Genomic DNA, 27,222 nt, shown 5'->3' with positions numbered 1-27,222 from the left:
TCTACATAACCAGGGACTTTCTATATAGTATATCACTGATGTCAGCTATGGTCTGTATAAGTTGTATCATGTACTTGTAGAAATAAAAATTATTATTATTATTATTATTGTTGTTGTTGTTGTTATCAATTATTATTATTATTATTGTTATTATTACTATTATTATTATTATTATTATTGTTGTTGTTGTTGTTGTTGTTGTTGTTGTTGTTGTTGTTGTTGTTGTTGTTGCTAATTATTATTGTTAAATGTAAACTTTTGTTAATAAGTTAACAAAATAAATAATCTTGGGAAGCTTAACAACCTGGAGTACCTGGAGTTTACCTGGAGAGAGTTCCGGGGGTCAACGCCCCCGCGGCCCGGTCTGTGACCAGGCCTCCTGGTGGATCAGAGCCTGATCGACCAGGCTGTTACTGCTGGCTGCACGCAAACCAACGTACGAGCCACAGCCCGGCAGGTCAGGAACCGACTTTAGGTGCTTGTCCAGTGCCAGCTTGAAGACTGCCAGGGGTCTGTTGGTAATCCCCCTTATGTATGCTGGGAGGCAGTTGAACAGTCTCGGGCCCCTGACACTTATTGTATGGTCTCTTAACGTGCTAGTGACACCCCTGCTTTTCATTGGGGGGATGTTGCATCGTCTGCCAAGTCTTTTGCTATCGTAGTGAGTGATTTTCGTGTGCAAGTTCGGTACTAGTCCCTCTAGGATTTTCCAGGTGTATATAATCATGTATCTCTCCCTCCTGCGTTCCAGGGAATACAGGTTTAGGAACCTCAAGCGCTCCCAGTAATTGAAGTGTTTTATCTCCGTTATGCGCGCCGTGAAAGTTCTCTGTACATTTTCTAGGTCAGCAATTTCACCTGCCTTGAAAGGTGCTGTTAGTGTGCAGCAATATTCCAGCCTAGATAGAACAAGTGACCTGAAGAGTGTCATCATGGGCTTGGCCTCCCTAGTTTTGAAGGTTCTCATTATCCATCCTGTCATTTTTCTAGCAGATGCGATTGATACAATGTTATGGTCCTTGAAGGTGAGATCCTCCGACATGATCACTCCCAGGTCTTTGCCGTTGGTGTTTCGCTCTATTTTGTGGCCAGAATTTGTTTTGTACTCTGATGAAGATTTAATTTCCTCATGTTTACCATATCTGAGTAATTGAAATTTCTCATCGTTGAACTTCATATTGTTTTCTGCAGCCCAGTGAAAGATTTGGTTGATGTCCGCCTGGAGCCTTGCAGTGTCTGCAATGGAAGACACTGTCATGCAGATTCGGGTGTCATCTGCAAAGGAAGACACGGTGCTGTGGCTGACATCCTTGTCTATGTCGGATATGAGGATGAGGAACAAGATGGGAGCGAGTACTGTGCCTTGTGGAACAGAGCTTTTCACCGTAGCTGCCTCGGACTTTACTCTGTTGACGACTACTCTCTGTGTTCTGTTAGTGAGGAAATTATAGATCCATCGACCGACTTTTCCTGTTATTCCTTTAGCACGCATTTTGTGCGCTATTACGCCATGGTCACACTTGTCGAAGGCTTTTGCAAAGTCTGTATATTTTACATCTGCATTCTTTTTGTCTTCTAGTGCATTTAGGACCTTGTCGTAGTGATCCAATAGTTGAGACAGACAGGAGCGACCTGTTCTAAACCCATGTTACCCTGGGTTGTGTAACTGATGGGTTTCTAGATGGGTGGTGATCTTGCTTCTTAGGACCCTTTCAAAGATTTTTATGATATGGGATGTTAGTGCTATTGGTCTGTAGTTCTTTGCTGTTGCTTTACTGCCCCCTTTGTGGAGTGGGGCTATGTCTGTTGTTTTTAGTAACTGTGGGACGACCCCCGTGTCCATGCTCCCTCTCCATAGGATGGAAAAGGCTCGTGATAGGGGCTTCTTGCAGTTCTTGATGAACACAGAGTTCCATGAGTCTGGCCCTGGGGCAGAGTGCATGGGCATGTCATTTATCGCCTGTTCGAAGTCATTTGGCGTCAGGATAACATCGGACAGGCTTGTGTTAATCAAATTTTGTGGCTCTCTCATAAAAAATTCATTTTGATCTTCGACTCTCAGTCTGGTTAGCGGCTTGCTAAAAACTGAGTCATATTGGGACTTGAGTAGCTCACTCATTTCCTTGCTGTCATCTGTGTAGGACCCATCTTGTTTTTAGTAGGGGCCCAATACTGGACGTTGTTCTCGATTTTGATTTGGCATAGGAGAAGAAATACTTTGGGTTTCTTTCGATTTCATTTATGGCTTTTAGTTCTTCCCGCGATTCCTGACTCCTAAAGGATTCTTTTAGCTTAAGTTCGATGCTTGCTATTTCTCTGACCAGTGTCTCCCTACGCATTTCAGATATATTGACCTCTTTTAGCCGCTCTGTTATTCTTTTCCGTCGCCTGTAAAGGGAGCGCCTGTCTCTTTCTCTTTTACATCTACTCCTCCTTTTTCTTAGAGGAATAAGCCTTGTGCAAACATCGAGTGCCACCGAGTTAATCTGTTCTAGGCATAAGTTGGGGTCTGTGTTGCTTAGTATATCTTCCCAGCTTATATCGGTTAGGAATTGGTTTACTTGGTCCCACTTTATGTTTTTGTTATTGAAGTTGAATTTGGTGAATGCTTCCTCGTGACTAGTCTCATTATGTCGGTCTGGGGCTCCACGCATACATGTCTGAACCTCAATTATGTTGTGATCTGAGTATATTGTTTTTGATATGGTGACATTTCTTATCAGATCATCATTGTTAGTGTAGATGAGGTCTAGTGTATTCTCCAGTCTAGTAGGCTCTATTATTTGCTGGTTTAAATTGAATTTTGTGCAGAGATTTAAAAGCTCGTGTGAGTGTGAGTTTTCACCAGAGCTGCCTCCTGGTGTTATTACTGCAACAATATTATTTGCTATATTCCTCCATTTTAGGTGCCTTAAGTTGAAATCCCCCAGGAGCAAGATGTTGGGTGCAGGAGCTGGAAGATTTTCCAGACAGTGGTCAATTTTTAACAGCTGTTCCTGGAATTGCTGGGATGTTGCATCCGGAGGCTTGTAGACTACCACAATGACTAGGTTTTGGTTCTCGACCTTTACTGCTAAAACTTCCACTACATCATTTGAGGCATTAAGCAGTTCTGTGCAAACAAGTGACTCTGCAATGTACAGGCCAACCCCCCCCCCCTTTTGCTTGTTCACTCTGTCACATCTGTATAGGTTGTAACTTGGGATCCATATTTCGTTGTCCAAGTGATCCTTTATGTGGGTCTCAGTGAAAGCCGCGAACATTCCCTTTGCCTCTGCAAGCAGTCCACGGATGAAAGGTATTTTGTTGTTTGTTGCTGGCTTTAGACCCTGTATATTTGCAAAGAAGAATGTTATCGGACTGGTGGTATTGTTGGTACTGGGGGGATTTTTTTTTCCGGCATTAGTATCTGTATCTGTTGGTTTGGAGTGGAGGCCATCGACTGTGGTTCCACTCCAGGAATGACTGGATTTGGTGTACGATTTCTGCCGTTTCCTGCCAGTTTTTTTTCCTTCCTGGCACTAAAGAACCTCTCCCTCTTGAGTGGCTGTGGCTACCCAGGTTTTCCCATGGCCTGGATGTTTTGTATCTTTTTGTCCCCTTTAGATGGTATGCCTGGCAATTTAAGTTATAGCACAGTCTTTCCTGTACTGAAGAGGTACACAGTTCAGGGTGAAAAAGCTTACAGGAAGGGAGTTTGCATTTTCCTGTTGTCATATGGGCATGGCATTTTCTAGGGTGGTCATAGTTGCACGTCCCATCTGTTTTTCCAGATTTCCCATGCCAGCAGATACCAAGTGCATAGTATGTGCACAGGCTTGGTTTCCGTTTGCCTTGGGTTTCTGTGACTGTATTCCCTGTTGGTGTATGTTTCCCTGTCTTACTTCTATCCTCCCTAGCACCAACAATGGAGCTCCCACCAGTTGTTTTTGGAAATATATCCTCACTATTGCTATTGGAGTCCTCTTGTTTGCTATTTCCTGCGGTATTTCTAGTTTGCTATTAATATTGGTTTTATCTTATCTTTGACTACACTTGTTTCCCTACAATGGCTCCTGTCCCCTATGAGGTCATTTATATGTATTCCTTCCTGCGTATAGTTCCCGACTACCTGGACAAAATCTCCAGCTTCACCATTTCTGTCTCCCAGGACAGCATCTCCAGCTTCACCATTACTGTCTCCCAGGACAGCACCTCCAGCTTCACCATTACTGTCTCCCAGGACAGCACCTCCAGCTTCACCATTACTGTCTCCCAGGACAGCACCTCCAGCTTCACTATTACTGTCTCCCAGGACAGCACTATCAGCCCCACATTTACTGACTACCAGGACTTCATCTCCAGCCTTACAGTTTCTGACTACATGGCCAGTATCAAGGGCAGTACCATTCAGCCCAGACTTTTTATGTTCCCATCTGTTGTAGAAAGCTTCCAGGTTTTCTATGAAAGCAGCTTTGATGTTGTCCTCTTTTAATACCCTTGTGATTTTAGTCCACAGATTTATCTCATTTAGGCATACCCAAAAACATTTCCCTGTTTTAACACTGCTTGTAGCTAGTTCTTGGATATCTGCACAAGGGGCGTGACACCAATTTCCACACAAATGACAATTTATCCATGTGGAAGCCCGTTTGTTTGACTGACCACAGACTACACACAGCTTCATAATGATTTGAATGGTTGATTTACTGCAATTCTACTAGCAACCTCTTGAATATTCTATTAATAACCCCCTTAAATGAAGCTCTAGCTATTTGTATTTATTTATTCCCTGAATTATATTACAGTATTATAAGCTATAATTAATAATAATAATCTTTAATTAATGCTTATTGGTTGTAATAATATATATGTTTGTAAATGTCAAGTCATACCTCAGCAACAGAAGCCAATATGTGTACGCAAATGGGGCAAGCTCTTCCGTTCAACCAATTACAGTTGGTGTCCCACAGGGAAGTGTCCTTGGCCCTCTTCTCTTTCTCCTATACATAAATGACCTACCAAATGCTTCGCAATTACTCAAACCCACACTTTTTTCAGATGACACTACATACGTCTTCTCTCACCCGAGCCCAGTCACGCTAGCCAATACTGTAAATACCGAATTACAGAAAATATCTACCTGGATGAGGACTAACAAACTTACAATAAACATTGACAAAACCTACTTCATTCAGTTTGGTAACAGAGCTACAGATGTCCCTCTTAACATAATGATAAACGGATCACCTATCACAAAGCTAACAGAGGGAAAATTCTTAGGAATCCACCTTGATAATAGACTCAAATTTCATACACATATACAACAAATTTCTAAGAAAATTTCCAAGACTGTAGGCATACTATCGAAGATACGGTACTATGTTCCACAGTCAGCCCTCCTGGCCCTGTATCACTCTCTTATTTACCCCTATCTCACCTATGGAATTTGTGCATGGGGCTCAACAACAAGTAACCATCTCAGACCACTAATTACTCAACAAAAGGCTGCAGTTAGAATGATAACAAATTCTCACTACAGGCAGCACACTCCACCAATATTCAATACACTAAACCTACTCACCATACAAAACATCCATAATTATTACTGCACCTATTACATACATAGAACACTTAACTCTGATATTAACCCTCCCCTCAAACATCTCCTTGCCAACCTCAACAGAACACATGACCATAACACAAGGCACAGATCACTCTTTGATGTTCCTCGTGTCCATCTCACACTATGCAAAAACTCAATGCACATAAAAGGCCCTAAAATCTGGAATTCATTACCTGTAAATATAAAAGAAACACTGTCTGTTTATAAATTCAAGTCTCTTCTCAAAGATCACTTACTCACCCAAAACCAAATAAATACTGAATAACTGAACCTTATAAATTGTATATCCTAAATGTTACTCACAATTATATCACACAAATGTTAAACCTAAAACCCAATCTAACTTTGTTATTTTTTTAAATACACTACCTAACAGAATACTCCATCCTACTGAATGTACAACAATGCATGCAACCATATGACCTGTCTTTGTAATACTCATTTGTGCTTTATAGTTATCTGTTTACAATAATGTTTTATCACTGATTTCATCATTGCTTAGTTAATCTTAAGTTAATTTTAAGCCAGCCCGTAATGCTATGCATACAAGTGGCTTTGGCATGCTGCTCTTACCTGTATTTTTTTGTACCTCTGTATGTATGCTAAAATTATAAAATAAATAAATAAATAAATAAATGTGATGCATTGTATTGGCATCCCAAGAGAAATATAAATTTTAGCACTGATGGATTATCTTGGGTAAAATGTTAAATAAGTTAATTTAGGTAGAGGTACACATAAGTACAATTATTATATAAGGTGTAAATTACCTTAATAACCCCCAAAAAATGTGATTGGGGTCCTGTGTCGCTATTGATTAAATATATGTAAGATGAGTCAAATATTAGTTAATGTCTATGTAGGTAGTTTTATATGTGCTGTGAAATGTATATTTAAGGTTAAGATGAATGTATATACATGAAAAATGCAAACAAATCATGTATATGGGTATTGGGTGCATAATGAAGAATTAAACTAAAAAAAAAACTAAGGACTCCAGTGGAAATAAGTCACTGACTTTTTAGAGGGGTTATTTTAGGTAATTTACACACATGTTACCACATATGATAATTGTACATATGTGAAGTGTGGGTACATAAGTTACTAATGTTATATAGGTGGTCCCTGTGCTAGGGTTGTCACTACACTGATGCTCCCTCAACCAGAATCTGTAAACAAGGTGTGATGGCGTCCCCTATGTTCAAGCCCATCGGCTCGAATTCCGGTGGTGTCTCGGGCGAAGGCGACAACAAGTTTGATGTCTTCTACAAGGACGTTAGTATAGACTTCGTAGAGTGTTATAATGGGTGTGTAGAGGAGGTAGAAGGAGTTACTAATGTAAGAGATGTGATGTTCGGAAGTCACCGCTTGACACCTGACTTGTCTACACAAGAAAATAACTTCATTTCAATGGAAATATGTACCAAAGGTTGGAGATTAGTGTTTAATAACAGCTGTGGAGTTATTTATGTGTGAACTGCATCAGGAGTTGAATTGCTGGTATAGTGGAAATTCACAGCACTTAAGCATATATAAATAATAACACGATAAATGATAAACTATTTCTGTAGATAATGATTTATAATTGGTACGGAAAAGGTGATATTATTGACATAGTTTATAGAGAGCTCCTGGTTATGTAGAGCATTATAGTTGGTGGAAAACCCCAATGGAAATAAGCCACACTGACTTAATTGGCTTATCAGTAAGTAAATAAGTTTATTTAGTTACAGGTACACTTAAGTACAATTATCATTCATAGTTTATCATATGTGTAAATTACTTGTGATAACCCAAAAAAGCAAAACAAAGTAACATATTTCCATAACATCACTAGTGTGTTAATGAATAACTCTAATGGAAATAAGTAATTTTTTCTAACTTTTTGGGGTTATCCTAGGTAATCTACACATATGCTGCTATGTATGATCATTTATGTAAGTATTTAAGTGTACCTGTACCTGAATAAACTTACTTACCTGTGTGTGTACCTCTTTATATTAATACCTATGTACATTAATACTACCAATGTATACTTATGACAGTTATGGTTAAAGCATTCAAAATAAAAATTTATAAAAGTAGTCTGTAAAAAAACTATTTAATCTGAATGTCATTTATTTTATTGTATTTATAATAAATGATAATGAATTTTTGTTTAGGTATTGAATTCATTATTTTTTAACATTCTTGGAGTGCATACAATACACATTATGGACATATAAGAAAGAAATTTTCAAGTTAGGTTGTTTGTATGTGTGTGGGTATTTATTTTTTTATTAACACACTGGCCAATTCCCACCAAGGCAGGGTGGCCCGAAAAAGAAAAACTTTCACCATCATTCACTCCATCACTGTCTTGCCAGAAGGGTGCTTTACACTACAGTTTTTAAACTGCAACATTAACACCCCTCCTTCAGAGTGCAGGCACTGTACTTCCCATCTCCAGGACTCAAGTCCGGCCTGCCGGTTTCCCTGAATCCCTTCATAAATGTTACTTTGCTCACACTCCAACAGCATGTCAAGTATTAAAAACCATTTGTCTCCATTCACTCCTATCAAACGCGCTCACGCATGCCTGCTGGAAGTCCAAGCCCCTCGCACACAAAACCTCCTTTACCCCCTCCCTCCAACCTTTCCTAGGCCGACCCCTACCCCGCCTTCCTTCCACTACAGACTGTTACACTCTTGAAGTCATTCTGTTTCGCTCCATTCTCTCTACATGTCCGAACCACCTCAACAACCCTTCCTCAGCCCTCTGGACAACAGTTTTGGTAATCCCGCACCTCCTCCTAACTTCTAAACTACGAATTCTCTGCATTATATTCACACCACACATTGCCCTCAAACATGACATCTCCACTGCCTCCAGCCTTCTCCTCGCTGCAACATTCATCACCCATGCTTCACACCCATATAAGAGCATTGGTAAAACTATACTCTCATACATTCCCCTCTTTGCCTCCAAGGACAAAGTTCTTTGTCTCCACAGACTCCTAAGTGCACCCTCACCCTTTTCCCCTCATCAATTTTATGATTCACCTCATCTTTCATAGACCCATCCGCTGACGCGTCCACTTCCAAATATCTGAATACATTCACCTCCTCCATACTCTCTCCCTCCAATCTGATATCCAATCTTTCATCACCTAATCTTTTTGTTATCCTCATAACCTTACTCTTTCCTGTATTCACTTTTAATTTTCTTCTTTTGCATACCCTACCAAATTCATCCACCAACCTCTGCAACTTCTCTTCAGAATCTCCCAAGAGCACAGTGTCATCAGCAAAGAGCAACTGTGACAACTCCCACTTTATGTGTGATTCTTTATCTTTTAACTCGCCTCTTGCCAAGACCCTCGCATTTACTTCTCTTACAACCCCATCTATAAATATATTAAACAACCACGGTGACATCACACATCCTTGTCTAAGGCCTACTTTTACTGAGAAATAATCTCCCTTTTTCCTACATACTCTAACTTGATCCTCACTATCCTCGTAAAAACTCTTCACTGCTTTCAGTAACCTACCTCCTACACCATACACCTGCAACATCTGCCACATTGCCCCCCTATCCACTCTGTCATAAATGCCAAATCCATAAATGCCATAAAAACCTCTTTAGCCTTTTCTAAATACTGTTCACTTACATGTTTCACTGTAAACACCTGGTCCACACACACCCTACCTTTCCTAAAGCCTCCTTGTTCATCTGCTATCCTATTCTCTGTCTTACTCTTAATTCTTTCAATAATAACTCTACCATACACTTTGCCAGGTATGCTCAACAGACTTATCCCCCTATAATTTTTTGCACTCTCTTTTGTCCCCTTTGCCTTTATACAAAGGAACTATGCATGCTCTCTGCCAATCCCTAGGTACCTTACCCTCTTCCATACATTTATTAAATAATTGCACCAACCACTCCAAAACTATATCCCCACCTGCTTTTAACATTTCTATCTTTATCCCATCAATCCTGGCTGCCTTACCCCCTTTCATTTTACCTACTGCCTCACGAACTTCCCCCACACTCACAACTGGCTCTTCCTCACTCCTACAAGATGTTATTCCTCCTTGTCCTATAATACTAACAATAAGAAAGAAGGGATTGTGAATGTTAAACTTGAAGTCAGAGTGAGAGGGAAGGAGTGAGAGAATTTCAGTGGGGGAAGTAAATGATAAAGATAAAACGATGAAGATTTATTACTTTGTAAAGGTTACAATATGGAATTACAATTTTGGTTTGCGAAGCACAAAGAAAGCCACTGTCATGCTGGAGCATTTCGGGCAGGATTAAAATGACTATATCTGCTAGAACTAGAGCTAAATAATAGGCATTAGTATAATTATTATTATAATCAAAACCTAGTGCTAAACCTGTAAGGGGTCATACAACTCTGCAGGGTAGGATGTGCTGAGAAGTAATATGTGAAGGTCGAAGATCAGTGAGGGGTTAGGAGTGTGCAAGAGACAGAGTTAACAATGGTAATGGGGAGTTCTAAAAGGAAAGCATAATAAAAGTGAGTGTAATGAGGAAGTTGCTGACAAAAAAGTAAAAAAGGAACTGCAATAAATTCAAGATTTATGTTGATTACAATAAAGGTGGATGTGAGAAGTGGGTTATATTAAATGTTTATGCAAATAGAGAGAGAGTTCATCTTTCCTCTAGTGTCATCAATTTGAATTTTCTAATCTTTCCTCATTGAACATACCCCTTAGCTCAGGGACTTGTCTTGTTGCATACCTGTGCACTTTATCCAGTTTCTTGGTGTACTTCACCAGTTGTGGGTTCCACACTGGTGCTGCATACTCCACTATATGCCTTACATACATCGTATACAGTTTCATGAATGACTTCTTATTTTAGAGTTCTGAAAGCTAGTCTCTGATTTACCATAAGGATAGGTACTGAAACAGTTATTTGGTTGATGTGCACCTCAGGTGATATGCTTGGTGCAGTACTCACCTCAAGATCCTACTCCTTGGATGAGGTTTGCAGCGTATGCTCCCCAGAGCCTGTACTCTGTCTGGTCTTCTATGCCCTTCCCCATACTTCATAACTTTGCACTTGGTGGGGCTAAATTCCAGTAAGAACATAACATAAGAAAGAGGGAACACTGCAACAGGCCTACTGACCCATGCGGAGCAGGTCCATGTCCCCCCCGGATTAGACCAATGACCCACCCCCCGGATTATCCCAATGACCCACCCAGTCTGGTCATCCCCACTCAAGGATGGAGCACTGTACCAGACCCAGCAGCACAAAATAGTCAGGTCCAACTCACACCCACCCACACCCACTCGTGTATTTATCTAACCTATTTTTAAAACTACACAACGTTTTACCCTCAATAGCTGTACTCGGGAGCTTGTTCCACTCATCCACAACTCTATTACCAAACCAGTGCTTTCCTATATCCTTCCTGTGTCTGAATTTTTCCAACTTGAAACCATTGTTGCGAGTCCTGTCTTGGCTGGAAATTTTCAGCACACTATTTACATCCCCTTTATTTATTCCTGTTTTCCATTTATACACCTCGATCATATCCCCCCTAATTCTACACCTTTCAAGAGAGTGCAGATTCAGGGCCCTCAGTCTATCCTCATAGGGAAGATTTCTGATACATGGGATCATCTTTGTCATCCTCCTTTGTACGTTTTCCAGAGCATTTATATCCATTCTGTAATACGGTGACCAGAACTGAGCAGCATAGTCTAAATGAGGCCTAACCAAGGATATATAGAGTTGAAGAACAACCTGAGGACTTCTATTATTTATACTTCTAGATATGAAGCCAAGAATTCTGTTAGCTTTATTGCGAACACTAATGCACTGTTGTCTTGGTTTTAGATTACTGCTAACCAGAACTCCTAAATCCTTTATGCAATCGGTAGTATTAAGATCTACATTATTTAGTTTATATGTGGCATGGTTATTTAACTGTCCAACATTTAGAACTTTGCATTTGTCAATATTAAACTGCATCTGCCACTTCTCCGACCATTGCGTCAGTCTATTCAAATCATCCTGGAGTGCTCTAATGTCCTCATTAGAATGAATTGGATGGCCTATTTTGGTGTTGTCAGCAAATTTGCTTATGTCGCTATTTATTCCCTCATCTATGTCGTTTATGTAAATTGTGAACAACAACGGGCCCAACACTGACCCCTGAGGAACACCACTTGTGACGTGCCCCCATTCTGATTTCTCCCCATTTATGTAAACTCTCTGCTGTCTATTTGTCAGCCATGCCTCTACCCAGGAAAAAATTTCTCCTCCTATTCCATGTGCCCTAAGTTTCCTCAATAGCCTCTGGTGTGGAACTATATCGAAAGCCTTTCTGAAGTCCATGTTCACAATATCATATTCATTACCATGATCTACCTCCTCAAACACCTCAGTGAAAAAAGTTAGTAAATTCGTAAGACAGGAACGCCCCTTTGTAAAACCGTGTTGAGATTCATTAATCAATGTGCCTGTCAAGATGGCTACGAATTGCTTCGGCAATTATTGATTCCATAAATTTTCCCACTGTGGAGGTAAGGCTTATTGGTCTATAGTTTGAAGCCAAGGACCTGTCACCTGCCTTGTAAATAGGTACATATTACATTTGCCATTTTCCACTTATCAGGCACTATGCCAGTTTGTAGTGATATGTTAAAAAGATTAGCCAAAGATATGCTAAGTTCCTCGTTACATTCCTTTAACACCCTTGCAAACAGTTCATCAGGACCTGGGGATTTGTTAGGTTTTAGTTTCTCTATTTGTCTGAGGGCCATGTCACTAGTTACCGCAATCGTACATAGTTTATTATCATCCTGTTCTACGTAATCCATTATTTCAGGAATATCGCTAGTATTTTCCTGGGTGAAAACTGAGAGGAAGTAGGTATTTAGAATTTCACACACATCCTTATCACTGTCAGTGATATGACCAGAGTTACTCTTAAGTGGGCCAATCTTGTCCCTAATCTTACTTCTGTATACCTGAAAGAACCCCTTTGGGTTAGTCTTTGAATCCCTTGCGACCTTAGCCTCATAATCCCTTTTTGCTTTTCTTATTCCCTTTTTTATTTCTCTCTTTAATTGAATATATTGATTTCTTAACTGCCCATCCCCTCTTTTGATACGCCTATATATGCCTCTCTTTTGACCAGTGAGATGTTTTAATCTATTGTTCATCCATTTGGGATAATTTTTGTTAGATCTAATTTCCCTACTCGGAACAAAAGTTGTCTGGGCAGCTAGAACTGTGCTCAGACCAGACCTACAGCCTGTCCAAATTTTCTTGTATTTTTTTCCTGGTCCTCATCTGTCTACCATTAGTGCAAACACTGTTAGGTGCTATTGATATACTTAGTCTTAATAAATCATTATTTTTTATTACTAATCATGCAATTTGTTTATGGTGTTATTACTTGCCTAAATTTTGTGCTTAAAGTCAAATCTTACTATTTAAATTTTATTTAAGACCTTTTTTACTATCTTATTAACTTTATACTTTTTGTATTATTATTACTTGTTTATTATCTGTGCAATATGTAGAATAGTTCTTCTGCTACCTACACTTTGTACTGCTTGTATAAGCTCTCATATCACGTCCAGTGCAATATAATAGTTATCTTTATACTATTTATACATTGTTAAACTTGTATTAGTCATATGATTGCAAACATCGATTCTGATATTAACCTTTTATTAAATGACACATATGATCCTAACAACAGTTGCTTTTATTACACTGCTGGTCAGGCAAAGACATTGCTCAGTGCCAACAATAACATAACAGTATTCATTCAGTATTCATTCTTAGGTAGTAGGTTGGTAGACAGCAACCACCCAGGGAGGTACTACCGTCCTGCCAAGTGAGTGTAAAACGAAAGCCTGTGATTGTTTTACATGATGGTAGGATTGCTGATGTCTTTTCTCTGTCTCATAAATATGCAAGATTACAGGTATGTCTTGCTACTTCTACTTACACTTAGGTCACACTACACATACATGTACACATTTATTTATACACACTCATCTGAGTTTTCTTTGATTTTATCTTAATAGTTCTTGGTCTTATTACTTTTCCTTTTATATCCATGGGGAAGTGGAATAAGAATCTTTCCTCCGTAAGCCATGCGTGTTGTAAAAGTCAACTAAAATGCCGGGAACAATGGGCTAGTAACCCCTTTTCCTGTAAAGATTACTAAAAAGAATAATAAGAAGAAAATTGTCAAAGTGGGAAGTCTGAATGTGCGTGGATGTTGTGCAGATGATAAGAAAGAGATGATTGTGGATGTTATGAATGAGAAGAAGCTGGATGTCCTGGCTTTAAGTGAAACAAAGCTGAAGGGGGTGGGAGAGTTTCAGTGGAGAGGAATAAATGGGATTAGGTCAGGGGTTTCAAATAGAGTTAGAGCTAAAGAAGGAGTAGCAATAATGTTGAAGGATAAGCTATGGCAGGAAAAGAGGGACTATAAATGTATTAATTCAAGGATTATGTGGAGTAAAATAAAGATTGGATGTGAAAAGTGGGTTATAATAAGCGTGTATGCACCTGGAGAAGAGAGAAGTGTAGAGGAGAGAGAGAGAGATTTTGGGAAATGTTGAGTGAATGCGTGGGGAGTTTTGAATCAAGTGTGAGAGTAATGGTGGTTGGGGATTTCAATGCTAAAGTGGGTAAAAATGTTATGGAGGGAGTAGTAGGTAAATTTGGGGTGCCAGGGGTAAATGTAAATGGGGAGCCTTTAATTGAGCTATGTGTAGAAAGAGATTTGGTAATAAGTAATACATATTTTATGACAAAGAGGATAAATAAATATACAAGGTATGATGTAGCACGTAATGAAAGTAGTTTATTAGATTATGTATTGGTGGATAAAAGGTTGATGGGTAGGCTCCAGGATGTACATGTTTATAGAGGGGCAACTGATATATCGGATCATTATTTAGTTGTAGCTACAGTTAGAGTAAGAGGTAGATGGGAAAAGAGGAAGGTGGCAACAACAAGTAAGAGGGAGGTGAAAGTGTATAAACTAAGGGAGGAGGAAGTTCGGGTGAGATATAAGCGACTATTGGCAGAAAGGTGGGTTAGTGCAAAGATGAGTAGTGGGGGGGTTGAAGAGGGTTGGAATAGTTTTAAAAATGCAGTATTAGAATGTGGGGCAGAAGTTTGTGGTTATAGGAGGGTGGGGGCAGGAGGAAAGAGGAGTGATTGGTGGAATGATGAAGTAAAGGGTGTGATAAAAGAGAAAAAGATAGCTTATGAGAGGTTTTTACAAAGCAGAAGTGTTATAAGAAGAGCAGAGTATATGGAGAGTAAAAGAAAGGTAAAGAGAGTGGTGAGAGAGTGCAAAAGGAGAGCAGATGATAGAGTGGGAGAGGCACTGTCAAGAAATTTTAATGAAAATAAGAAAAAATTTTGGAGTGAGTTAAACAAGTTAAGAAAGCCTAGGGAAAGTATGGATTTGTCAGTTAAAAACAGAGTAGGGGAGTTAGTAGATGGGGAGATGGAGGTATTAGGTAGATGGCGAGAATATTTTGAGGAACTTTTAAATGTTAAGGAAGAAACAAAGGCAGTAATTTCATGCACTGGTCAGGGAGGTATACCATCTTTTAGGAGTGAAGAAGAGCAGAATGTAAGTGTGGGGGAGGTACGTGAGGCATTACGTAAAATGAAAGGGGGTAAAGCAGCTGGAACTGATGGGATCATGACAGAAATGTTAAAAGCAGGGGGGATATAGTGTTGGAGTTGTTGGTACTTTTGTTTAATAAATGTATGAAAGAGGGGAAGGTACCTAGGGATTGGCGGAGAGCATGTATAGTCCCTTTATATAAAGGGAAAGGGGACAAAAGAGACTGTAAAAATTATAGAGGAATAAGTTTACTGAGTATACCAGGAAAAGTATACGGTAGGGTTATAATTGAAAGAATTAGAGGTAAGACAGAATGTAGGATTGCAGATGAGCAAGGAGGTTTCAGAGTGGGTAGGAGATGTGTAGATCAAGTGTTTACATTGAAGCATATATGTGAACACTATTTAGATAAAGGTAGGGAAGTTTTTATTGCATTTATGGATTTAGAAAAGGCATATGATAGAGTGGATAGAGGAGCAATGTGGCAGATGTTGCAAGTATATGGAATAGGTGGTAAGTTATTAAATGCTGTAAAGAGTTTTTATGAGGATAGTGAGGCTCAGGTTAGGGTGTGTAGAAGAGAGGGAGACTACTTCCCGGTAAAAGTAGGTCTTAGACAGGGATGTGTAATGTCACCATGGTTGTTTAATATATTTATAGATGGGGTTGTAAAGGAAGTAAGTGCTAGGGTGTTCGGGAGAGGGGTGGGATTAAATTTTGGGGAATCAAATTCAAAATGGGAATTGACACAGTTACTTTTTGCTGATGATACTGTGCTTATGGGAGATTCTAAAGAAAAATTGCAAAGGTTAGTGGATGAGCTTGGGAATGTGTGTAAAGGTAGAAAGTTGAAAGTGAACATAGAAAAGAGTAAGGTGATGAGGGTGTCAAATGATTTAGATAAATAAAAATTGGATATCAAATTGGGGAGGAGGAGTATGGAAGAAGTGAATGTTTTCAGATACTACTTGGGAGTTGACGTGTCGGCGGATGGATTTATGAAGGATGAGGTTAATCATAGAATTGATGAGGGAAAAAAGGTGAGTGGTGCGTTGAGGTATATGTGGAGTCAAAAAACGTTATCTATGGAGGCAAAGAAAGAAATGTATGAAAGTATAGTAGTACCAACACTCTTATATGGGTGTGAAGCTTGGGTGGTAAATGCAGCAGCGAGGAGACGGTTGGAGGCAGTGGAGATGTCCTGTTTAAGGGCAATGTGTGGTGTAAATATTATGCAGAAAATTCGGAGTGTGGAAATTAGGAAAAGGTGTGGAGTTAATAAAATTATTAGTCAGAGGGCAGAAGAGGGGTTGTTGAGGTGGTTTGGTCATTTAGAGAGAATGGATCAAAGTAGAATGACATGGAAATCATATAAATCTATAGGGGAAGGAAGGCAGGGTAGGGGTCATCCTCAAAAGGGTTGGAGAGAGGGGGTAAAGGAGGTTTTGTGGGCAAGGGGCTTGGACTTCCAGCAAGCGTGCGTGAGCGTGTTAGATAGGAGTGAATGGAGACGAATGGTACTTGGGACCTGACGATCTGTTGGAGTGTGAGCAGGGTAATATTTAGTGAAGGGATTCAGGGAAACCGGTTATTTTCATATAGTCGGACTTGAGTCCTGGAAATGGGAAGTACAATGCCTGCACTTTAAAGGAGGGGTTTGGGATATTGGCAGTTTGGAGGGATATGTTGTGTATCTTTATATGTGTATGCTTCTAAACTGTTGTATTCTGAGCACCTCTGCCAAAAGTGATAATGTGTGAGTGTGGTGAAAGTGTTGAATGATGATGAAAGTATTTTCTTTTTGGGGATTTTCTTTCTTTTTTGGGTCACCCTGCCTCGGTGGGAGACGGCCGACTTGTTGAAAAAAAAAAAATTCATTTATAATGTCAGATCACTAAGCAAGCCCTCCAGGCACTACTGAATTCTTTAAATGTCAGTATGTCTATCATTACTCTCACTGAAGCATGGCTAAAACATGATGTTACAAACATCTATTCCATACCTGGCTACACAGTCATACACAATTGTAGGCCAGATCAATTAGGAGGTGGAACAGCTATATACTACTCTGATAAACTAAAATGGATAAATTCTACTTGCACAAGGGATGAGCATGGTGAATATACCTTTGCTAAATTTAAATCTAAAGACCTTACAAAGCCTCTAACAGTCAGAGCAATTTATAGAGTTCCTCACTCCAATATTTACTCTTTTAGTGAAAAACTAAGAAGCATAATAACTAGCACTGAAATGAATAAACACCACCTAATACTTACAGGGGACTTCAACATAAATCTCATCCATAACCATGACCCACAAGTGACTGAATTCACAAACACTATGAACAGCTGCTTGCTTCTACCAACAATAACTAAACCTACAAGAATCACTGATATAAATGCCTCATTACTAGACCATATCTGGACAAACACTATACCCCCGTTAAAAGCAGACAAAATCACAAATAACACCACTGACCACTATCCCATCTTTCTCATAACCAACTTGCGTAAAGTGCCCCAGGACACAACTAAAATCACATTCCGACTACATGACAAGTCATCTGTTAATAACTTTATTTCAGCATTTAGTGACATTGACTGGCAAAACAAGCTAGCAGACAACTTAAGTACATATTGATGAATGTGTTAATATTTAAAAAAAAAAAAAAAAAATCTATAACATGCATTGCCCAATAAAAACTAAGCAGATCACAGCAAAAAGACTAAACAGCCCCTGGCTTACAAACAACATCCTCAAATCTATTAATAAAAAACATCTATACAAAAAACAGTACAGAATGGGTCTAATAACAAAGGTTCTCACAAAACCTTACTCGTCAGTACTAACCGATCTAATAAGGAGGTCCAAAAACTGTATTATGAAAACAGATTTCATGATATAAAAGGTGATATGAAAAAGACCTGGAAAACCTTATCTGAAATTCTAGGATCAAAAACGCTGTCATGGAACAGGATGATTACCTTAACTAAACCAGACAAACCTCTCCTTCAGCCAACCGATACTGCCAACAAACTTAATGTCTTTTTCTCTACCGTAGGAACAAAACTAGCAAGTAAAATCCCAAGCACAAACATTCAACCAAAAGACTACTTCACTGGCAACTACCCAAATACTCAATTTTTAGCCCCAACAAACCCTACTGAAATCTCGCTTATCATCAAAACACTAAAGAACAAGACAGAAGTCCTAAATAACTTACCGCCACTCATGTATATAAAAGCTTCTCATGTGTTGTCACCAATTATTGCAACTCTTTTTAACAGATCCATTGAATCTTCCACCTTCCCATCCATACTCGAGACAGCAAGGGTCACCCTGATCCTTAAAGGAGGTGATCCAACTGAATTGAACAATTATGGGCTTATATCAAGCCTACCTCTACTATCTAAAATCTTCGAAAAATTAATTCACAAATAAGTCTACTCCTACTTCGTATTCCACAACATACCCAGCCCTTGTCAGTTTGGGTTCAGACCAAAAAACAGTACTAATGATGCTATTATTCATATGCTTGAACTAATATATTCTGCACTTAAGAAAAATGAATTTCCCCTGGGACTTGTCATAGACTTATGAAAAGCTTTTGATACTGTTGACCATGACCTTTTGCACTAAACACTCGAACATTATGAGGTCAGAGAACACTCTCATTTACCTAAAATCTTATCTTAACAATAAAAAGCAGTATGTATACACAAATGTGAGCCAGCTCCACTACACAACCTGTTCTTGTTGGAGTCTCACAGGGTTGCATTCTTGGCCCACTTCTCTTTCTCATTTACATCAGTGACCTACCAAATGCATCTAATCTCCTTAAACCCATTTTATTTGCAGATGACACAACTTATGTCTTTTCTCACCCAAACCCAACCATACTAACAGACACAGTAAATGCTGAACTCCTAAAAATATCTGCTTGGATGATTACCAACAAACTTACTCTCAATATAGACAAAACCTCCTTCATGCTTTTTGGAAACAGAGCTTCAAATGTACAGCTAAACATATTGATAAATGGTTCACCTATTTCAAGACAGGCAGAGGGTAAATTTCTAGGTCTCCACCTTGACTGCAGTCTCAAATTTCAGACATACATATAGCAAATTTCCAAGAAAGTCTCCAAAACAGTAGGCATCCTTTCAAAGATACAGTACTATGTACCCCAATTGGCTCTTCTAGCTTTGTACCACTCTCTCATTTACCCTTACCTCACCTATGGTATTTGTGCATGGGGCTCAGCAACAGCAAATCACTTTAAGCCTTTAACCCCTTCAGGGTCCAAGGCCCAAATCTGAAGTGGTGCCCCAGTGTCCAAGAATTTAAAAAAAAAAAATTGTTATTTTTTCTTATGAAATGGTAGAGAATCTTTTTGTGAAGGTATTAAAACAAAAAGTACGAAATTTGATGGAAAATTGATGAAATTATGCTCGCGAATTTTTATGTGTCAGCGATATTTACGAATCGGCGATTTTGACGACTTTGACTCCCATTTTAGGCCAATTACATTATTCCAGTCAACCAAATTCTTAGCTATTTCACTAGTATTACTTCTATTCTATCGATTGAGCACAAGAAATCGCCAAGTCAACTGTTTCAAGTACAAATTAAAGTGATCGGAAATTGTTAATTTGGCCAATTTAACACAAAGTTCAAAATACAGTGGACCCCCGCTTAACGATCACCTCCAAATGCGACCAATTATGTAAGTGTATTTATGTAAGTGCGTTTGTACGTGTATGTTTGGGGGTCTGAAATGGACTAATCTACTTCACAATATTCCTTATGGGAAAAAATTCGGTCAGTACTGGCACCTGAACATACTAATGGAATGAAAAAAGTTCGTTAACCGGGGGTCCACTGTATTCCAATTTCAAAATAGGGTCCAGAATAAACAATGCAGGTATTCCTGGAACTAAACTAACATTTCCTCTGTTCATTAGTTATATTTTGAGGCTTTACAAATAAATTCCATTTTGCTTTTTTATTCACATAATGAATTTTTATTCACACCAAAAAATAGAAGATTTACCATTATGCAATACTGTAATAATTGTATAAATATCATCACCATATTTGTGAATGTATATTAGACCCACCAGCTGGCGTGTATTAGACGTGTGAATTTGTTTGTTTACTCTTGAATATCGTCAAAAATTTAACATTTCTGCTACTTTGAGCTCAGTTTCAAGCCATTTCCAGTGCTTAAACCAATCAAAATCATCTCTATTTCTGTAATATGTCTTCCATTCTATCAAATGAGACCAAGAAATCGCAAATACAACTATAAAAAACATACGAAAAACAATGCAAAGTCGCTGTTTTAATCGAAAAATCATGATTTCAGTTTTTTTCTCTCATTATACACAGTGTGCTGCAGGATCTGTTTTATGTGGTGCACACATACCACATAGACGTATTCTCTCCTATCTAGGCCCAAATGTACCACTCACAGTTTATCAGAGTGAGCTGAGCTCATGACGTAGATCTACGGTTTGGACCCTGAACGTAAAGCCGTAGATCTACGGGACGGACCCTGAAAGGGTTAATAACCCAGCAAAAAGCTGCTGTGCGTTTGATTACTAACTCCTGCATTAGGCAACACACTCCATCTCTTTTCAAGAGTCTTAACTTGCTAAATATACACAACATCCACACTTATTATTGTGCCTACTACATACACAGAACACTATACTCTAATGTAAACCCTCCTCTCAAACTCCTCCTTGATAACTGTAACAGAATACACAACCATAATACAAGACACAGATCACTCTTTGATATCCCTCGTGTTCATCTCTCCCTATACAAGAATGCTACGCAAGTAAAAGGCCCGAAGATCTGGAATTCATTGCCAGAACACACTAAAGGACCACTGTCTGCAAACCAGTTTAAGGCACTAATAAGAAATCACCTCACCACCTAAAATTAACCAGACAAACCATACCTAATCACTTCTAGTTTCTCAAAAGCTACTCATATTGTACTGATGAAAGCTCAACCACTTACTATTTCAAAATTAGGATGCCTGTTTTTTCATTGTTTCAAATAGTAGTAGATTGTAATACTGTACATCATAATGTAAATTGTTCCATTGTAATAACAAATTTCATTGTTTTAAATAGTACTAGGCTGTAATACATCATATTGTAAATTGTTTTAAATTGTTACATTGTAATATTGTAATCTCTATTAACTGATTCAATAGTGTAATAACTCTCTACTAGACTTATCAGAACCATGTAGCAGTACCTGATAAATTATTCAGTTCTCCTGTACTCACTGTAACTCATCTAATGACCATATGAACTATGTATTATTGCCTTACTAATCTTAAGTTAATCTTTAAGTTTGCCCGAAATGCTCTGCATACAAAGGGGCTTTTGGCATGTACACCCAACTATTATATTCCTCTGTACAACCATGTAATTTGTCAAAATAAATATCTTAATCTTAATTGGTTTCATATCATTTGCAAACGGGCGCCTCTGACTGTCTCCTCCATCATGTCATTCACACATACAAAAAAATAGTACCAGCCCTAGTACTGATGCTTGTGGAACCCCACTCATCACATGTACCCACTCTTAATTGGTTTCATATCATTTGCAAACGGGCGCCTCTGACTGTCTCTTCCATCATGTCATTCAAACATACAAAAAAATAGTACCAGCCCTAGTACTGATGCTTGTGGAACCCCACTCATCACATGTACCCAATCTTAATTGGTTTCATATCATTTGCAAATGGGCGCCTCTGACTGTCTCTTCCATCATGTCATTCAAACATACAAAAAAATAGTACCAGCCCTAGTACTGATGCTTGTGGAACCCCACTCATCACATGTACCCACTCCGATACCTCTTCTTGAACAATCACTCGTTAGGTATGCTTTGATATATTGTAATGCTTTTGCCTTTATTCTTCCTTGCTCCTCTAGCTTTTGTACCAGTTTCTTATGTGGTACTCTGTCAAAAGCCTTCCTACATTCCAAGAAGATGCAATCTATCCCTCTCTTTCCTGCCTTACTTTTGTTACCTTATTATAGAACTCCAGTAGGATTGTGAGACCAGATTTACCCTTTCCTAAGCCATGCTGGTTGTCATGTATGAACTCCACCCCATTCTAGGTGCTCCACCACTTTTCTGAATCTTCTCCATAACCTTCAGTGCTATGCATGCCAGTGACATGAGTCTGTAGCTTAACTCTACCTATCTGTCTCCTTTTTTTAAAGATTGGAATCACATTTGCTGTTTTCTACACCTCCAGCAGTTGCTCTATGTCAATTTAGAAAGGATATAAAAAGCATAAGTTTGGTAATAGAGCTGTGGATAAGTACACTATCTTCACCAGATGCCAGATCAGCCTGGCTGTGATGATGTGTGTGTCAGCAGACCACCACCAGCAACATCTGGTTGATTGGGCAAGCACCAAATGAGCATAGCCTATGGCCAGGCTCTGGGAGTAGAAAAACTCTTAGAACTCATCAAAGGTAAAGGTGAATGGAACAGACTCCTATAGGCCTGCAGCAATGCTCCTTCTTAAGTGGGTGTGACTTGGACCTGCCTAGCATGGGCCAATAGGCCTGCTGCAGTGCTCCTCCTTTCTTATGTTCTTATGATTGACTTGTTGAAAATTTTTGCAAGTGGCACACACACTACCTCTGTTCCCTCTCTCAGGACCCATGGACAGATATTATCTGGCCCCACTGCCTTCCCGGTATCTGGCTCACACAATAACTTCTTCACTTCTTCCCAGTTGTATGTATTGTGTCCAGCACTTGGTGGTGCAGTCTGCTGCTGCTTTTCTGTGGTAGCTTTCCTGTCTCTTCTGAGAATACCTCACTAAATTTCTTGCTGAGTGTTAAGAGATGGTTCAGGGAGCCGACAAGTTGATGAATTAGACACACACACACATGCAACACTTGGTACCTTTATTGAGGAAATGTTTTGCCATGCAGTGGCTTCATCAGTGCTAAACAAAGAAGAATGGTGAAGATCAGTCCCTCAGCCTGGAGTCAATGTAATGAGATGTAACAGACTTCCTAGCCATTACTTGTGAGTGTGTGTGTGCGTTTATGTGTTCCCATGCGTTTATGTGCTTATGGGGAGTAGGGAGTGTGTGGGTGGGGTGGAGAGAGAGAGAGAAAAAATTTATATGAATGGTGGATATGGGAACAAATTGGCAGATATTGCAAATGTATAGAATAGGTGTAGTCCCTAAGGGTTTATTCCACACAATGAAAAATAATAGCTAATAATAATAATAATAATAATTTTTATGTGGATAGTGAGGTGCAGGTTAGGGTATACAGGAGAAAGGGGGAATATTTTTAAATAAAAGTAAGCCATTGACAGGGATGTGTGATGTCGCAATGGTTGTTTAACATATTTATAGATGGGGTTCTGAAAGAAGTGATTGCTAAGGTGTTGAGGTCAGGTAAGGGATTAAAATATATGTTTGATACAAAATGGAAGATATCACAGTTGCTTTTTTATGATGATGATGACACTTCTTTTGACAGATTTTGGAGAAGTTGCAACATTTGATGGAGGAATTTGGGAGGGTATGTAAAAGAAGGAAATTGAAAATGATCATAGGAAAGAGCAAGGTAGGAGTGGAGACAGAGAAGCTGTCTCCCACACCTTTTCTACTTTCCTCTCACAAATGCTCTCTCTCTCTCCCTCCCTCCCTCTGTCTTCCCTGTCTCCCAACATAAACAGGTAGTTAATAACAACAGAAAACCATTATCAGTCAGACACTGTAAAACTGTTAAAGATGAGCACATGACTACCAAGACAGAGGACACTAAGATGATTGCTATTGTTTGTTCAAGTATTATACAGTAAAATATGCTTAGCTTATTTTTTATTTTTGGGTGCATGGCTGTAGATCCACGACTGAATTCTCTTTACATTTCACTCTTCCTTTCCCAAATTGTCTGCAGTTCAGTGTTTTGGTATCCAAACTGGCAAGTCTGAGTGATACTTGATAATCCTGATACTGAATGAGGCTGGTCAAGCAAGCACTCGCTATACTATTCACTGTACGTTTTATTTTATGATTAACTCCTCTTTTTAATTTTCCAGCTTAAAGAAACTGAAAAGAGAGATTCTGTGTTAACGTCAAAGCAGCAGATTGATCGTCTCTTACGACCTGGAGCATCATATGCCAATCTCAATCCATTTGAAGTGTTGCAGGTAGATCCCAAGACTCCCATTGATGAAATCAAGAAAAAATTTAGGAGGGTATGTAAATCAACAGTATTTTAGTTTTACTTATAAGTCTGGAAAACTTATGATTGAGAAAAGGTACAGTATTTGGTAGTGAATAATTTAGTTGATTTTTGCTTTATTAATTTATATTATTTTCACACAGGCCGATTCCCACCAAGGCAGGGTGGCCCGAAAAAGAAAAACTTTGACCATCATTCACTCCATCACTGTCTTGCCAGAAGGGTGCTTTACACTACAGTTTTTAAACTGCAACATTAACACCCCTCCTTCAGAGTGCAGGCACTGTACTTCCCATCTCCAGGACTCAAGTCCGGCCTGCCGGTTTCCCTGAACCCCTTCATAAATGTTACTTTGCTCACACTCCAACAGCACGTCAAGTATTAGAAACCATTTGTCTCCATTCACTCCTATCAAACACGCTCACGCATGCCTGCTGGAAGTCCAAGCCCCTCGCACACAAAACCTCCTTTACCCCCTCCCTCCAACCTTTCCTAGGCCGACTCCTACCCCGCCTTCCTTCCACTACAGACTGATACACTCTTGAAGTCATTCTGTTTCGCTCCATTCTCTCTACATGTCCGAACCACCTCAACAACCCTTCCTCAGCCCTCTGGACAACAGTTTTGGTAATCCCGCACCTCCTCCTAACTTCCAAACTACGAATTCTCTGCATTATATTCACACCACACATTGCCCTCAGACATGACATCTCCACTGCCTCCAGCTTTAATACCCATAAAATAAGGTCAGCCTTTATTGGGCATTTTTATTGTTTATTTTTTGTGGTTACAGGAAAGTGGGTGCGGGAGGGAAGAGGAGCGATTGGTGGAATGATGATGTAGAGAGAGTAGTAAGGGAGAAGAAGTTAGCATATGAGAAGTTTTTACGAAGTAGAAGTGATGCAAGGAGGGAAGAGTATTTGGAGAAAAAGAGAGAGGTTAAGAGAGTGGTGAAGCAATGTAAAAAGAGACCAAATGAGAGAGTGGGTGAGATGTTATCAACAAATTTTGTTGAAAATAAGAAAAAGTTTTGGAGTGAGATTAACAAGTTAAGGAAGCCTAGAAAACAAATGGATTTGTCAGTTAAAAATAGGAGAGGAGAGTTATTAAATGGAGAGTTAGAGGTATTGGGAAGATGGAGGGAATATTTTGAGGAATTGTTAAATGTTGATGAAGATAGAGAAGCTGTGATTTCGTGTTTAGGGCAAGGAGGAATAACATCTTGTAGGAGTGAGGAAGAGCCAGTTGTGAGTGTGGGGGAAGTTCGTTAGGCAGTAGGTAAAATGAAAGGGGGTAAGGCAGCCGGGATTGATGAGATAAAGATAGAAAAGTTAAAAGCAGGTGGGGATATAGTTTTGGAGTGGTTGGTGCAATTATTTAATAAATGTATGGAAGAGGGTAAGGTACCTAGGGATTGGCAGAGAGCATGCATAGTTCCTTTGTATAAAGGCAAAGGGGACAAAAGAGAGTGCAAAAATTATAGGGGGATAAGTCTGCTGAGTATACCTGGTAAAGTGTATGGTAGAGTTATTATTGAAAGAATTAAGAGTAAGACGGAGAATAGGATAGCAGATGAACAAGGAGGCTTTAGGAAAGGTAGGGGGTGTGTGGACCAGGTGTTTACAGTGAAACATATAAGCGAACAGTATTTAGATAAGGCTAAATAGGTCTTTGTGGCATTTATGGATTTGGAAAAGGCGTATGACAAGGTGGATAGGGGGGCAATGTGGCAGATGTTGCAGGTGTATGGTGTAGGAGGTAGGTTACTGAGAGCAGTGAAGAGTTTTTACGAGGATAATGAGACTCAAGTTAGAGTATGTAGGAAAGAGGGAAATTATTTCCCAGTAAAAGAGGCCTTAGACAAGGATGTGTGATGTCACCGTGGTTGTTTAATATATTTGTAGATGGGGTTGTAAGAGAAGTAAATGCGAGTGTCTTGGCAAGAGGCGTGGAGTTAAAAGATAAAGAATCACACATAAAGTGGGAGTTGTCACAGTTGCTCTTTGCTGATGACACTGTGCTCTTGGGAGATTCTGAAGAGAAGTTGCAGAGATTGGTGGATGAATTTGGTAGGGTATGCAAAAGAAGAAAATTAAAAGTGAATACAGGAAAGAGTAAGGTTATGAGGATAACAAAAAGATTAGGTGATGAAAGACTGGATATCAGATTGGAGGGAGAGAGTATGGAGGAGGTGAATGTATTCAGATATTTGGGAGTGGACGTGTCAGCAGATGGGTCTATGAAAGATGAGGTGAATCATAGAATTGATGAGGGGAAAAGGGTGAGTGGTGCACTTAGAAGTCTGTGGAGGCAAAGAACTTTGTCCTTGGAGGCAAAAAGGGGAATGTATGAGAGTATAGTTTTACCAACGCTCTTATGCGAGTGTGAAGCATGGGTGATGAATGTTGTAGCGAAGAGAAGGCTGGAGGCAGTGGAGATGTCATGTCTGAGGGCAATGTGTGGTGTGAATATAATGCAGAGAATTCGTAGTTTGGAAGTTAGGAGGAGGTGCGGGATTACCAAAACTATTGTCCAGAGGGCTGAGGAAGGGTTGTTGAGGTGGTTCAGACATGTAGAGAGAATGGAGCGAAACAGAATGACTTCAAGAGTGTATCAGTCTGTAGTGGAAGGAAGGCGGGGTAGGGGTCGGCCTAGGAAAGGTTGGAGGGAGGGGGTAAAGGAGGTTTTGTGTGCGAGGGGCTTGGACTTCCAGCAGGCAAGCATGAGCG

At 39.4% G+C, this 27,222-nt stretch overlaps 1 protein-coding gene across 13 annotated transcripts in view; it reads left to right on the top strand.

Annotated features, from left to right (window-relative positions):
* Positions 1-6,729: 6,729 nt before the first annotated feature.
* Positions 6,730-27,222, top strand: part of LOC128703016 (dnaJ homolog subfamily C member 8) — a 178,045-nt gene continuing 157,552 nt past the window's right edge. For 9 of the 13 annotated variants that reach the window (XR_008409189.2, XR_008409192.2, XR_008409191.2 and 6 more), the window contains exons 1-2: positions 6,730-6,880; positions 24,348-24,506. Coding sequence is in view for 9 of the 13 variants with exons in the window: in XM_053797561.2 (XP_053653536.1) it covers positions 6,791-6,880; positions 24,348-24,506 (249 nt within the window). In the remaining 4 variants the exon portion in view is untranslated. Of the gene's footprint in view, positions 6,881-6,906; positions 7,035-24,347; positions 24,507-27,222 lie in introns of those variants that run through there. The other 4 variants (XM_053797560.2, XM_053797563.2, XM_053797564.2 and 1 more) reach the window with 4 other exon arrangements.

The sequence above is a fragment of the Cherax quadricarinatus genome, chromosome 86 (genome assembly GCF_038502225.1).
Source record: "Cherax quadricarinatus isolate ZL_2023a chromosome 86, ASM3850222v1, whole genome shotgun sequence".
NCBI lineage: Eukaryota > Metazoa > Arthropoda > Malacostraca > Decapoda > Parastacidae > Cherax > Cherax quadricarinatus.
This window is presented reverse-complemented; position numbering and strand designations above follow the sequence as displayed.